Source organism: Protobothrops mucrosquamatus, unplaced genomic scaffold (genome assembly GCF_001527695.2).
Source record: "Protobothrops mucrosquamatus isolate PMUCROS unplaced genomic scaffold, P.Mucros_1.0 scaffold394, whole genome shotgun sequence".
Lineage (NCBI taxonomy): Eukaryota > Metazoa > Chordata > Lepidosauria > Squamata > Viperidae > Protobothrops > Protobothrops mucrosquamatus.
The window spans coordinates 818,521-833,721 of record NW_015386725.1 but is presented as its reverse complement, the minus strand read 5'-3'; the positions used below and the strand labels follow the sequence as shown (position 1 = coordinate 833,721).

Below are 15,201 nucleotides of genomic sequence, written 5' to 3'. Positions count from 1 at the left end.
AGAAAAAAAGAAAAAAACCTCTTTGTCTTCTTTGGTTGTTTTTTCTACCATTGGACTTCCTTTGTGGGGATAATTAGGGGAAAAGAAGAAAAAAGGGACATTGCTAATTTGTTCCTATCAACTTTATAATGTTGGAGATACCACTCTTGTTAAATTTTAAAAAATAAGAGTGAAAACTTTTTTTTTTTTGTTAACTTTATCAACGTGGAAAAAAAGATCTTACAGTCCACTGAGGACATCTGGTGGCCAAAGTGACACTACAATTCTATCTTTGTGATTGGACTTCACATGACAGTAAAAGAGAAAAGATAATCTGACATTTGGGTGGTGAAGCTGGCTAGTAGACCTTTGGAGGCGGATATTTATGGACTTTTGTTAAATATAGTCTCTAATAAAGGAACAGGCTAGTCTACCACCAAAATGGAAGAAAATATTCCATATCTTGACTATGATCTAATATTGGGAAAAAAATTGAAATGACAGAAGACTTCAAAACTTATTGGAAACCGAGGAGACAATCTAAAGATGCCACCTTGGCACTTTCAACTGACCATCCAATAATGAATCAAGCCATGGAACAAGGAACACTAGAGGAAGAACAGAGCAATACTGAACAGGCTTTCATACATCAAGATACACAATCTAAAGAGACAGAGACATTATGCTTACAATCCAATGATGAATCTACGCTGGGAGAAAAGGTGGTAACCACTGAGCCAACTAATTCTACACAACGTTACCTACAACGGATGGATAACTTGGATGATCAAGAACTAACTGTAACTGATTCAGTTCAATTACTGAAAACTAAGATTGATACTCAGATACAACTTTCTGGGAACCACAACAAAGCGGATAATTTACTTACAATTATAATATGGAATAAAAGTCAATATAATACTCAGATGATATTGCCAGGAAGAGAAGAAAGTTTTGCTCAGTTTGAATTGATTAGAAATTTTTGTAACCAAAGTTTGAGGTTTGACAATCGAAAAGTTTTAATATGGGAACCAACTTGGCCTAGAAAGAAAGCTAGAGTCAGGTTTAAATGTGATATACAACATTATTTGATGGGTTAAAAAGGCTTTAGAGATTTTGTCTGATTTAATAATGAAAGAAGGATGAGAATTGATTGATATCATAGTTGATAATTATTAGGGAGCAAACTTGTTTAGGGGTTAAAAAGATTTTATAGACCTAGAGTGATGAAATGATAGAACACGTGTTTAAAAATAGATATGTTTTGGGTTTTTTTGGAACTACACTATTATTTTAAATATGATAATTATTTTGAAATAGAGAGAGAATTTCTGTTTGATTTAATAATGAATGAAGGCAGGGAATTTCTTGACATTATACTTGATAAGTATTTGAAGGTGTAAACTTTACAAAAGGGCTTAAAAGGATTTTTTATAGATGTGGATTGATGAAATGATAGAATATATTTTAAAAAATAGAACTGTATTTGTTGGATTTATATTGTTATTTTAAACGTGAAAAATACGCTGTAATAGAGAGTAAGAGCCACTTGTGATAGGGAAAAAAATAGTTTTAATGAACGATCTATTATTAAGGATACCTGAAATCCCAACTATATGTCTACTGAAATGTAACTGGAATAAGGCAATTGCAATTAGTAAAGCTTAAAACAGGATATAGATTATCATAATTGTAAGGTGATTGAGGATCTTTGTTTGACTGAACTTTATCTAAAATTGTATTAATTTTAATTTTAATAAGTAATATTATTCCTTATAGAGAGCAAATTGTTTATAATTAATTTGAGCTATATGTATATGACTTTGTTTTTGAATGATTTGACACTCTGACCACCACGTTGTGTCCTAAGCTTTTGTATAAAAAAATGGAAAAAAACAATAAAACTTTTTATTAAAAAAAAATTCTTAAAGTTGATTAAGCCTGTTGTTTGCAAGGCAGGAATGCTGTCAAATTTGCTGCTCTTCTGCCTGGGCAAACCTCGCACCAGCAAAGTAGGAGCACATTCATCTCATCCGCATTTTGCCTGGGTAAGCCTGCACTGATCTGCAAAGCAGGAGGAAACCCCTGAGCAAATTTTTGAGAGATAATTAAATCTGTAAGTGTAGGCACCTATCAAAGCCATTTGCTAATGACAGTTCCTATTTATGAGCATTCATTTAGGAATGATGGTGCTGCAAAAAACGATTCATGGCCATTGCAGTCTCCCTGCAGTCATGTGACTGTGACTCCAGCACTTGGCAACTATTGTGTATTTACAACAGTCAAGTGTGCCACTGTCATGCAATCACAATTCGCGACATTCTCAGCTAACTACCAACAAGCCAAGTCAATGGGGAAGCCAGCAGAGAAGGTCACAAGTCGTGGTCACATGTCTCACTGAACAACCATGGCGACTGATTTATTGACTGTGGGAGAAAAGTTCATCAAACTGGGTGCAGTCACAAGACATCACAATAACCACACTGCTTAATTATTAATTTTCAGGTCCCTATTGTAGTATTACGTCAAGGACTACTTATATTTATTTTTATTTATTTGTTTGTTTGTTTAGTTCTCTTCATGTGCCAGGAAGGGAAAGGCTTCTGACATCATCAAATTAAGAACTTGTCTAATCTATAGAATTATAGACTCTATAGAACAGGTCTATAGATTAGAAGCCTAATGAACAACCTTTGCTGGAAACTAAATGATGCAAATGTAAATAGTTGTCCTGGAGTTGTGGGAAGCTTTGACACTATTCAACATGGCATCATTCTGAACAATCTGATGAGAATGGGCCTTGCAATGGTCTCAGTGTATTTCTCTGGACTGTGCACAGAAGGCAGTACTGTGAGACTACTGACTACTACCATCTAGATTACTGGCTAATGGTATCCCATAGGGCTCCATGTTGTTGCCTATGCTCTTCTATATTTATTAAACTGCAGGGGAAATTATCCATAGCTGCGGAATAAAGCACCAATAATATTCTAGCGACTCCCAATTCCACTGCTCCTTGCCACCTTTCTTGACATGACTAATATAGCTTACCATTACTCCTGGAAAGTAATCAGACTCAATGATTTTAGCATTGATTTTAAATCTATATTTCCTATACTTATTTCCTATTTGTACTGAATTTTAGCTTAAGTATTCAACTGAACAGAAAATTAGGACATAAATAAAAAATGAACAGTAAAATAGAAGAGAATTCATTATATGCAATCTCAAAAATAACTGGAATGAATGCTACAGGTAGTCCTCAACTTACAACTGTTCATTGGATTCAAATTTGAACTGAATTAAATGAAATGAATTCAAACTTACAATGGCCTCAGAAAAAGTGACTTACGACCTGCTACTCGCATTACCAACCTGGTGATCACATGATTCCAATTAGGTTGCTTGGCAACCAGTTCATATTTATGACCAACTGCAGCATCCTGTGATCGTAATTTGCAACCTTCCCAACAAGCAACATTAATTGGGGAAGCTGGATTCACTTTACAATTATGATATAAAAATAGTATAAAATTGGGTCTGGTCATTAATGATTCCATTAAGGACTGCACTTCTTAACAAATGAAATTCCACTCCAAATTATGGTCATAAATAGAGGACTACTTATACAAGAAACTGGCTAACAGTTCAAAAACACTCCTCTATAATTTTTTAAGGGACAGAAAAAACTACCTCTAAAGTGATGAAGATATTCATCACAGAACCAAGAATAAACTAAAAACCAGAATAAATTATTCAACAGCCATCCTGAATATACCATTAAAATTGGCTTGCCCTACTATGTGGCATTCTATGCATACAATTATATTGCAAATGGTCAGTCACATAGAAACATAAGAGCTGGCACAAATTCAAATTATCAATAGCTTTGTTTAAATGTGCTAGAAATAAGGAAGTATTAATATCCATTATAAAATGTTTCTTAAACTGTTACTTAAACAGTTTGTTTCCAAGTAATGTGTGTTCTTAAAACTGTCATTTATCAGAATTAAGTAATATAATTCATGCATCTGAAGAGGATTACAATCAGATTTTTTGAATTCTGCATATTTCTATAAGCATTACCGATTTAAAGTCTTTTATTATTTTTCCAAAAGTCTCTCCATTTGTGATCATGCCATTCTGAAACTGCTAGTAAAAATTAGCAAGATTTTTAGTTACAAGAAATGCTTACTCTATTCTGATTTTCATTTGGGGTTTTAATCATGGCTTCATCTTTAATCCTAATCCTTAATTTTAATAGAAATTTATTTAATGAGTCCAATGAACCACTTACTAGTCCTAGAAAGAAATGTTTTTAAAACTACAGTAATTAATTGGTATTTAAACTAACCTAACATATTTAGACTCAATAAAAACCGATGGAGCTGATGGTGACATATGAATGGACAAAAATTACACATTCTATACAGACAATGCTCACTGGCTGTAAGCAACTATCTAGAAACGGTTGGGCAAGAAAACAGTATTTTGAAAGACTCTATGTGAAATTAATTAATGGTGATGATTCAATTCACCCCAAATACTTTACCGGGATGGTTCTAATTTGGAAAGAATATTACAAACAAAAGTCACAATAACATGCTAATTCCAATACTAAAATAAAGCCAACTTCCACAATTAATTTCCAAGGGTGATTGTTACTTCAGAATTTTGAGTACATGAAATATACTTTGATTATACTTATGAGTACATGAAATATATTTTGTTTCATGCATGAAAAAAATTGTGTCTGTCATGCTTGAAAGTGTGTTAGAAAATACCAACCCGTCTAACTTTTCCAGCACCTAACTCTAACCTTTTTTCTCCTCTGTTTAGCTATTTTTACACATCACTTGGTCATTTTCCCTATATCTCTCATTCTAAACACCTCTACTTCTATGTTTTTGGAATATGTACCCAGATGAAACATATTTCAATCCAAGCACAGACCACCTGAAACTGACACCCAATGTTTTGTATAACCCTAGTTTTAAGACACCTTTGCTGCCTTCTCATTATAATGTCTCCATATGGGAGACATCATATAAATGTAAAAGCCATAGAGGCGTTTACAGATTTTTTTTCTATGTAACTTCCCCAATAGAGTTAATGCTAAACTAAGCAGTGTTCCAATATCTCAGGGGCTGCCACAAGGAAGAGGGAGTCAAGCTATTCTCAAAGGCGCCTGAAGGCAGGACGAGAAGCAACGGATGGAAACTGATCAAACTAAGGAGAAACTTCCTGACATTTAGAACAATTAACCAATGGAACAACCTGCCTCCAGAAGCGGTGAATGCTCCACCACTGGAAGTTTTTAAGAAGAGACTGGACAGCCATTTGTCTGAAATGGTGTAGGGTTCCTGCCTGAGCAGGGGGTTGGACTTGATGACCTCCAAGTCCCTTCCAACTTTTTTATTATTATTATTATTATTATTATTAAGCAGTATGCTAAGTTACTACCTGTATCTTATTTTGAGTACGATAGGGTTCAAATGTTTTGAAAAAGAAGTGTTATAAATATTTTTAATTGCTTGTGGATTCTCCTATAACCAGAGCAGGGCTTTTACATGGGCCTGAGGTAACTTTTTTATATATATATTTCCTTTCCAAAGCACACCTTTAATAGTTCCGGATGATATGTCAAAATAATGTGAAAGATACAAGCTCGGATTTTTAAAGGAAAACAGATTGCCCCAGTTTTGGTATGAAAAGTTCATCCACTTCTAATTACATGCTAATGAAGAAAGTATTGTAGAACCTAGCTCAACAATTCCTAAATAAGAGGAAGAGGAAAGTTTAGAAAGAAATATTCAGCCATTAGGTATCAAGGGTTCTTACCTGTGTGGCTTCAGGTTGTACAGGAACCTGGGTTGTTTGTGTAAGTCTAGATTCAGCGTGAACTACAAACAGAATAATACAATCAATACTGAAATTAATACAGTGGAAGTTTCTTTAAGCATAATGCCTCATTATGTTGCAGTTGATTACTATAATTTCTCCATGGAACTATCCTTAAAAATATCCAGAAATATCAGCTGGTGCAAAATGGATCAGGTAAGATTCTAATCATACAAACTGAAATATGTAATTCGGTACTGAGAGAACTATTTTCTATTGCTTATAAGCAGTCACTGTAACCTCTAAAGTTGTAAACAAAGGACAGCCTCTTCCATTATAAACCTATCCACATATTAAAACCTGCAGGAGAAATTTCTTTTGCAGATTCCCCCAATTTCAAAGATAGACTGACTTGGAGAAACATTTCAAAGGGACTTATTTCCTTAGGATGTGTGTTAAGTCCCGTTCTTTCCACTTTAAAAAGTACACTTAAAATGTGTCTTTTCAGCCAGACTTTTAAATATTATAATAACCTGTGAATATTTTTATTAAGCATCACTTTTTCCTTGTACAGTTGAACATTCTACAAATGGAAAGATGGAATATAAAATGGAGTGAAATGTAAAAATACTTAAATTACTTGAGTTTCATTGCTATTTTGCTACATAGTTCACATACAAACAATATTATATTACAGACCTGGAGGGCAAACCATCTGAGGTATCTGCAAAGTTTGTGGATTCATAGGCTGAGCTGAAACAATAGCAGGGTCAAGTGCTTGGTTCTCAAATTCCAGCATAGAGTCCTAGATAATTAAGTCAAAATTTAAGCCGGCTTCACTAGAGACATAAATTCTTACATTATTAAGACTAGATTTAAGACAGCTTCACCACAGACAAAATCAATGCAAATCAGTCAGTGCCAAATTCTATTTCAGATCAATTGAAGAAAACAGTTCCCCACTTCAATTGGATTCTACACATATTTAAAAATACTATAATCTTGTATTAATTAAATTATTAATTACCTGCATAAAGTTATATGGGCCTTGCATTTGCGCCATAAGGTCCTGCACTCGTTGTCTTCTAATAAGTGGATCTGCTTGAGCTACAGCTGTAAGTGTATGTGCATCTGGAAGTGGGGGAGATGTAGCCTGTGGTTGCTGTTGGAGTGAATTTACCACCTACATTAGAAATAATACAATTTCAGTCAGTCTACAATTAAATGGCAAATCGACAATATTATCTACTAGCAACTTTGTGATAATAGTATATTTGTACTCCAGGAGGAAGAATATAAAGATAAATGTTTTTCAGTTTTAAATAGTTAAGATCTGGGTCATTATTTCCTTTAAAAAATACAAAAATGGGAAGGATGATTTGAACGAAGCTAGCACTATATGCTATTAGGTTACTTAGAAACTGAGGAAGAAAGCAGATCTCTGTAAATAATAGCATGCTTAGGATTTTAATAATAATATGACAGTAATCAAAAGTGATTTTATACAGATAGTCCTCGACTTACGACCATTCATTTAACAACAGTTCAAAGTTACAATGGCCTTGGAAATAGAGAAATAGTGACTTACAACCCGTCCTCAAAGTTATAAACGTTGTACCACACTTGCAGTCATGTGATCACAATTCGGGTGCTTGGCAACCGGTTCATATTTACTATTGTTGCAGCCTCTTGCAACACGATAGCGATTTGAGATATTGCCAGCCAAGTAAATTCCATGTGGGAAGCCAGATTCTCTTAACAACCATGTGATTTACTTAACAATCATGTGATTCACTTAATGACCATGGTAAAAATGGTGGCAAAATCAGGTCCGGTCATGTGATGGCTCACTTAATGACTGCACCACTTAGTGCCCAAAATTCCAGTCCTAACTATGGTTGTAAATTGAGGACAACCTGTAGATACATCTTTATAAAGGGGAAAAGATAGCATCCTTAAATGTTAGAATCTAACTAAAATACATACCGTATTTTTCGCTCTATAAGACGCACTTTTTCCCCCCCAAAAGATGGGGGGAAATGTCTGTGCATCTTATGGAGCGAATGCCGCCTCCCACCGCTCCGCGTCCCGCGCCTCCGTGTCTCAAGCCTCTGTGGCACAGAACTGCTGGTGTTATGCTTGGGCGGAAGACTTTTTCTTTTACAGATGGGCGGGTGGGCCTGACATTCGCACGCAGGCAGGACCCCGCCCGCCGAGCCACCGCTTCCCCATCGCCCTCCACGCCAGCCGTCTCCGTCTCCAGACCTCCCAGCTGGCGGGCGCAGGTCCGGGGGTCGCCAGCTGACGGGCACAAGAGTTCGGCGCTGCAGCGGCCTCCCCTTCGCCCTCCACACCGGCCAAAGCGTTGCCTGACATTCCAGCTGACGGGCGCAGGTCCGGGGTTCGCCAGCTGACGGGTGCAGGAGTTCGGCGCTGCAGCGGCCTCCCCTTCGCCCTCCACACCGGCCAAAGCATTGCCTGACATTCCAGCTGACGGGCGCAGGTCCGGGGGTCGCCAGCTGACGGGCGCAGGAGGTAGGCGCTGCCGCGGCCTCCCAGCCGCTTGCTTCTTCGGCTGGAGCAATTGCAAGGGCTTGCATGGTCGCCGGCAGCGAGGAGCGCGTCAGCGGCCCTTGGGGAACGCTTTGGCCGGTGCAGAGGGCGAAAGTGAGGCCGCTGCAGCGCCGAACTCCTGCGCCCGTCAGCTGGCGACCCCCCGGACCTGCGCCCATCAGCTGGGAGGTCTGGAGACGGAGACGGCTGGCGTGGAGGGCGATGGGGAAGCGGTGGCTCGGCAGGCGGGGTCCTGCCTGCGCGCGAATGTCAGGCCCACCCGTCCCATCTGTAAAAGAAAAAGTCTTCCGCCCGAGCATAACCTTTAAGGATTTTAAGGATCTTTGAGTGGGAGAAATAGAGGGAGAGAAAGAGGGAAAGAGAAATAGTATAGTACCGGTATGTGCGTCTTATAGAACGAAAAATACGGTATTTAACTTAATGAGCTTACACAATTCCAACAACAGAGTTGGTATGCATTTATAAGAAAATGCTAACTGTATGATTGCTTATTTTTATTTTATATTAGTGCTCAAATGCCCTTTATATCAATGAAAGTATCACTAATATTCAGTGCTTGCTATTACTGTCGATACTCTATGCACAACCATACAGCTGCTGAAATTTTCCATTTTCATTGATTCTGATCCATTTGTGTTTTATACTGATAAAAGGTCAAACTATATCTGTAAGGATTTCTAGATAAACTAATACAATATATAAAATAATACAATACTAATAAATACAGGTAGTCCTCGAGTTACAACAGCAATTAAGACTGGAATTTTGGTCGCTAAGCAATACAGTTGTAAAACACAATGTCACATGACCATATCACTTAATCTTGGCAATCCTTTCAGTCCCCATCATTAAGCAAGCACCTCTTTGCAACTTCCTGCCAGCTTCCAATAACCAACGCCAGTGGGGAGCAAGGGGGCGCACATGTGGCCAGGGAGACTGCATGAATAGCGGGTAGGCACTGTACAAGTACCGCAACTCTTGAGGGTGTGCAGTTGATCAGCATGGCACAAGTGCAGAAGGATGGGGGTAGGGTGCACGGTTGAGAGACTTACCAAAGCAACTTGCAACTTTCCTTGCCATTTCCCCATTGACTTTGCTTGCTGGAAGACCCAAAAGAATGTCACAAAATTGTGATTATGTAAGTGGAAGACAACTATTCCAAGTGCGAGTTAGTTGCCAAGCACCCAGCCAGAATTTCAAGGACCCATTATAAGTACCACTTGTTCAGCAATGTTGCAACTTTCAATAGTCGCTGAGCAAGTTGTTATAACCCGAGGACTCCTATATTTGGAGAAAATATTCATTCCTGTCAAAGGGGTTTTTTTGAGAACTGGTTCAAGATTAATAATTCTATTTTAATTGTAATTATAAGTTATGAAGGAATTATAACTTACTGAAATTTTATAAAAGATATGTAACAATTTACCTCAACAGTTTCAACTGTCCATTCGTCTACTTGTTCCTTTTCATTATTGCTGAACTGAGCCTCTGACATGAACTGTCTGTTTACATACTAAAATAAAAGTGAAAGAATACAACAATAAACCAACAACATTCATTCTAGAAAGATGACTACAGTATTTCTACTAAAGAGTACCTCTGTTGATTCAACTTCACTTGGTTCAGTGTATTCTTCTGTTGGTTCAGGCTCTGTGAGGAAAATACACTCTTTACATAAAGCCTTTATTAAAATGAATGTTTATATTAATAATATTTAATTATTAAACTTCTATGCCTGATTTTCAGTAATTGTGGATGGCTCCAACTATCAAATAAATTAAAATAAAATAAAAAAATAGTAAAAATACTCTTATTCATCTATATTTTAGCTGTGAAGTAAAATTATAACCACTGATTATTTCAATCCACAAAATACAGCTCTTAAAATCTGAGATATTTCATTATTTAATAGCTCTCTTGAACTGTATGTTTAATAAATATTGTGCCCTTCTGAAAACATTAAGTAGCTGGAACATGACTGTGTAACTCACAAATCTTCTCTTGTGCCCCTATTCCCCACCCCATCTGAGTATCCTAGGAACTGGAACATTTCAACTCATTTTGTGGGTTGTGAAAATTTTAACAAGTAAAATAATGCCTTGAGTTAAGGGATCCATCCCACCCATTAACATCTCTCAAACCTACTACTTCTTGTTTGGAGGAAAGGGCAAAATGGATAACTGAGAAATTCGGCTCCCATTTTATATATTAAGCCTTTGAATAAACAAAGTCTAAAAATTCTGGCTTCTTCTTGTGACTTTTTCACTAAACATATACTCTTGTAAATCCAGAAGCTAACACATTTTTTTTTTAAAAAAGATACAATTCCTGACTTCAAAAAAACTACAGATTTTCTGTGGTTTGATTTAATAGATGCCTTGCTAGCCTAGTTTTTAAAGGCTGGCCAGTGTGACCTACATGTGACCAATTTACCTTGTATGAAAATAAATATGAAAACAATTTAAAAATCAACTTCTAAGTGTGTAGTGGAGTATAGCCTCATATATGACATAGTATAGTAAGTAAACTACACTCAACAAATAAGTACACACAAGGTTACAAAAATTCTACAAATCATGAGTATTTCTATACATTTTAACTCAGAAATAACTCCCACTGAGCAAAGTGGTATTCTTCAATTAACATGACTAGGATCAGAATCAGTTATTTCTTTTAGTTACCAGCTTCTGTCACAGAATCTTCAACTGTGGGTGCAGATGCTGTCTCTTCTTCTTCACAAAGTCCATTTTGATGGTTGTGAGCACTGTCAAAATAACTTGTTTGAAGAATGCGTTCAACAATTTCTTTTAGGGCTTTATCTGTAACCATGAAAACAGCACTTTTTTATTGTGTCGCTTGCCAAATATTTTTACATTAACTACATGAGAGAGAAACTATCATTATGTTTCAATTATTCCATATTTTAAAAAGTACTTCAATTTTAAAAATTGTTTCTATTTAGAGAAGTATATTAAAATGCATGTATATTTGTTGTAATATAAACAGAAATGCATTTTGACTGATTTTTTCTCAAGATTATATAATATACATATAATATTATATAAATGGAAAATACACATCATAAAATATTTGCCTTTAATATTTCTGTAAAATTATTAACAGGAACAAATATTTCAACCTGATACTTTTAACAAGGAAAAACAAAAACAAAAAAGCGTTTTACTGGGCAGGCTTATTCTAGAGTATACTAGTGTACAACATTCTTCCTACGTCTACAATAAGCAACCATCTTAATATTAATGAGCAACAAGAAATCTTACTTCCTTAAAAAAATTAATTGAACCAAGTTAACTATAACTCAGATTCAACTGCCCAACATTGCTTAGAATTCTAGTATTACACAATAATGTTGTCTGTTATGTATTCCAGAATCCAATGATCAGAGATGATCAAGTTAGCATGTCATTTGGGTCTTTTCAAATCAAGAACTGTCTTAAGAATTACTACCATATTAATTCAATTAGAGGACATAATAAGGCAGCAAAGATGTCACTTTTTATGGTATTTAATACAAAAGAACCACTTGAAGATCAAAGCCCAAGGCATACAGTGCTTCACAGAAGTTTGTATGTCCTCTAAAAGGAGCTTACTGAGATAAATGATTGTGGAAGTGGTTCAAATATAAAATATTCAATGAATATAGCATTTACCACAAATTCTAAATTAGTCTTCCTTTATAGAAAAGATATATTTTTTTAAAAAAATCTTGTAATATCCAGTATGAGACTATTCAGGTTGTGCATCTTCTAATCAAGGGTACTAGTTTTATATAGGCATCAAGTTTCCTCATAAAATAATTTCTGTGCAAATTGATTTCATTAGATATACTAGAATCTAGTATTTATTTTATTTATCAAATTTTTAAAACTGTCCATTTGCATCACAGAGGGACTCTGGGAGGTATACAAGTAAAAAATGTTAAAACATAAAAACAGTATATGAAATTTATAATTTAAAAGGACAAGGATGAATTAAAATTAATATTAAAATTAATGAAAAGGCAGGGGTAGGGCTTTCAGGGCACCAACCAGCGCATGGCTGTGTACTCTTCTGTGAGCCTGAAGCAAGGCCGCAGAACCATGTTTTTACACCTTTCTGAAAGTATACTAGTAGGCCATGAATTAGGACCACAATCTCAGTTATTGAGCAAAATGATCATTAAGCGAGACAATGAAAATCTTGATTGTCCTAGTTGCAGTCATTAAAGTGATTTGTGCAGATCATTAAGCAGATATAATCCAGGTTAAAACAAAATGTGAGAATGCCTCAGGGCAGTAGAAGAGCCCCTGAGAGGCCTGGTACAGGTTGCATACAAGCTGGAGGGATGCTGCAGTGGGAAGCAAATCTGCTGCAGCCAGGGAGACCCAGGCCTATTCCTCATCGCATCAGGCCCAGAAGTCCCATGAGAATGGAATATGTTTGCATGGGGCTCCCAAAGTCATGTTGGGCTTCAGGAAACCTCTAAAGAATGAAACCTATTAGCTCAGGGCTTCTGAAGTTGCAAAGGGTTTCTGGAAGCTTCCAAAGTAGCATATGAATAGGCTTTGGGAAAGAAGGCCTGGTGTGATCTGGAGGTGCCTTGGGTAGACTGCACAGGTTTCTCTACAGAAAAAAAATGCCCAAAGGCAAGCAGAAGGCAGAGATCTAGAGCACTAAGTGGCAAGAGTAATTGTGTCATTCTCCAAGGCTCATGTGATTTGGAGAATGCAGCCAGGCCTGGGGCAGTTCCAGTTTAGTCAATCTGCTAAAGCTTCAGGACTTTACCTCAGGTCCAGACTTGCACTGCTGAGTGCATTGGGCAGGAGACAGACAAGAGGGATAGCTGCAGCACCCCCCCCCCCCAGTTTTAAGGGTATTGCTTTTTATCACATGTCTACAGGGGCACTGCAATGGCCATAACTTAGGGCCCATATCATAACTCTCGTCGTTTAGCACCATCGTAATTTCAAAGTCACTGAACAGTCATTAAGGAAGAATTATCTGTATTGTAAAATTGACCTGGCTATCAGTTCATTCTTCTTCAGTTGGAGACATGAAATTTGTAATATTTTTCTGCATAATACACAATTTTGTTTGAAAACCCCTTTTGCAAATCCAGTTTTTGCAAAGAAATATTTGCTAATCACTACCAGCAATAGAGGGGAATCTTTTTTTTCCAGATGTCAATGCAATTGACTTCGCACGTAGCATACTAAATTTGTGCTGTGGTTTATATTACTCATATTGTTATGATATCATTACAGAAATGATATAAATTAGGGTAAATTATATAAATCCCCATGATGTGATTTAATGGACATTCCAAAATGACCAACTTTCTTCCCAATTGGTCCATTAACACAAATAAAAAATGTTCTAACAACAACCTAGTAAATACACAATTTAATACATTGATTATGGGCCATCAAATTGTTTCTGACTCTGGCCACTAGGTAGATTTTCTTCATAACAATCTGTCCCTAACCTGGTCTTTTGGGTCTTCCAACAGTGAACTCATTGCTACTATAACAGAGTCCATCCACCTTGCTGCTGGTCATCTCTTCCTCTCTATCCTTCCATCTTTCTCAGCATCAGAAGGTTTTCCAAAGAAATTATGTATTTGCACAATGTGGCCAGACTAGGGTAATTTGAGCCTATCTAGTCTTTTGTGTCTTGAGAGAGAACTGTTATTAGTTTGATGGTCCTTTTATTTCTTGGCTGTCCATGGTATTCTCAGGAGCCTTCTCCAGCATCAAAGCTCAAAAGTGTGAGTACACTTCCTATCATGTTTCTTCAAATTCCAACTTCTGTTTCTTCCATAGATAATCCCAGTGAATACCGTGGCTTGCATGATTCTTTGTAGATACAGAAACATCAAAACATTTTAATATCTTATCCAAGACTTTTTTGTTCTACCAAGTATTAATCTGCATTTCCTGACTGCTTGTTTCTATACTTTTGATGGTTGATCTTAAAAGGCTATCCACCATTTCAATATCTTCACTATAAATTCTAAGGTTGGTTGTTCTACCTGTCATTAGTTTGGAGTTTGTATTTAATTTTCGTCCCATTTTTTTCACTGTGCTCCTTGACCTTTATTACTGGAGCTCATATATCCTTTCCAATTTTAGCTATCACCATGTTGTCATTAGCATAAAACAAATTATTGATGTTTCTTTCTCCAGTTTTTAAATCATGGTCATATTCTTCCAATCCAGCTGCCGTTAAAATTTATTTGGCATATATATTGAATAAATAAGGGGAAAGCAAAGCCTTGTCATGCACAGTTGCCATCCTGGAGCCATTTGTTTCACCATATTCTGTCTATACAATGACTTTCTGACCTATGTATAAGTTTCTCATGAGGGCAAAAGCGTGTCTTAGGATTCCTATTCTTCTGGCCACATTCCAGAGCTTGACGTGATTAACACAAACAGAAGACTTTCTATAATCAAAAAAGCATACAATGGCTTCTTTTTGATATTCTTTGGTTTTCTCAGTTATCCACCATGCATCAGCAATAATGTCTCAAGCTCCTTGGCCTTTTCTAAAGCAGCTTGAACATCTGGCATCTCTTTTTCTTTTGGGTAATCCTAAGCACTGTTTTGCTAGCATATAAAATTAAGGGTATTGTATGAGAATTTGCAGTGTTATGTCTCCTTTTTTGGTATTACCATAAAACCACAGGTACTGCAAATTATAAAGAATCAACCTAAATATTCTAAATGTTATCATTTGAAAATCATAAGAATAAAAATACTTGCATGTTGTCCCGCATACAGGTTTTTCCTTCCCTTCCAACAGATC

At 36.4% G+C, this 15,201-nt stretch overlaps 1 protein-coding gene across 1 annotated transcript in view; it reads right to left on the bottom strand.

Annotated features, from left to right (window-relative positions):
- The window catches only part of CAPRIN1 (cell cycle associated protein 1), a 45,720-nt gene that overhangs the window by 6,470 nt on the left and 24,049 nt on the right, over positions 1 to 15,201 (bottom strand). Inside the window, exons 5-11 of the mRNA XM_015816020.1 lie at positions 15,159 to 15,189; positions 11,076 to 11,213; positions 9,992 to 10,044; positions 9,821 to 9,907; positions 6,848 to 7,003; positions 6,520 to 6,625; positions 5,821 to 5,882 (exon numbers count right to left, since the gene is read on the bottom strand). Of these exons, the coding sequence (XP_015671506.1) occupies positions 5,821 to 5,882; positions 6,520 to 6,625; positions 6,848 to 7,003; positions 9,821 to 9,907; positions 9,992 to 10,044; positions 11,076 to 11,213; positions 15,159 to 15,189 (633 nt within the window). The remainder of the gene's footprint in view (positions 1 to 5,820; positions 5,883 to 6,519; positions 6,626 to 6,847; positions 7,004 to 9,820; positions 9,908 to 9,991; positions 10,045 to 11,075; positions 11,214 to 15,158; positions 15,190 to 15,201) is intronic.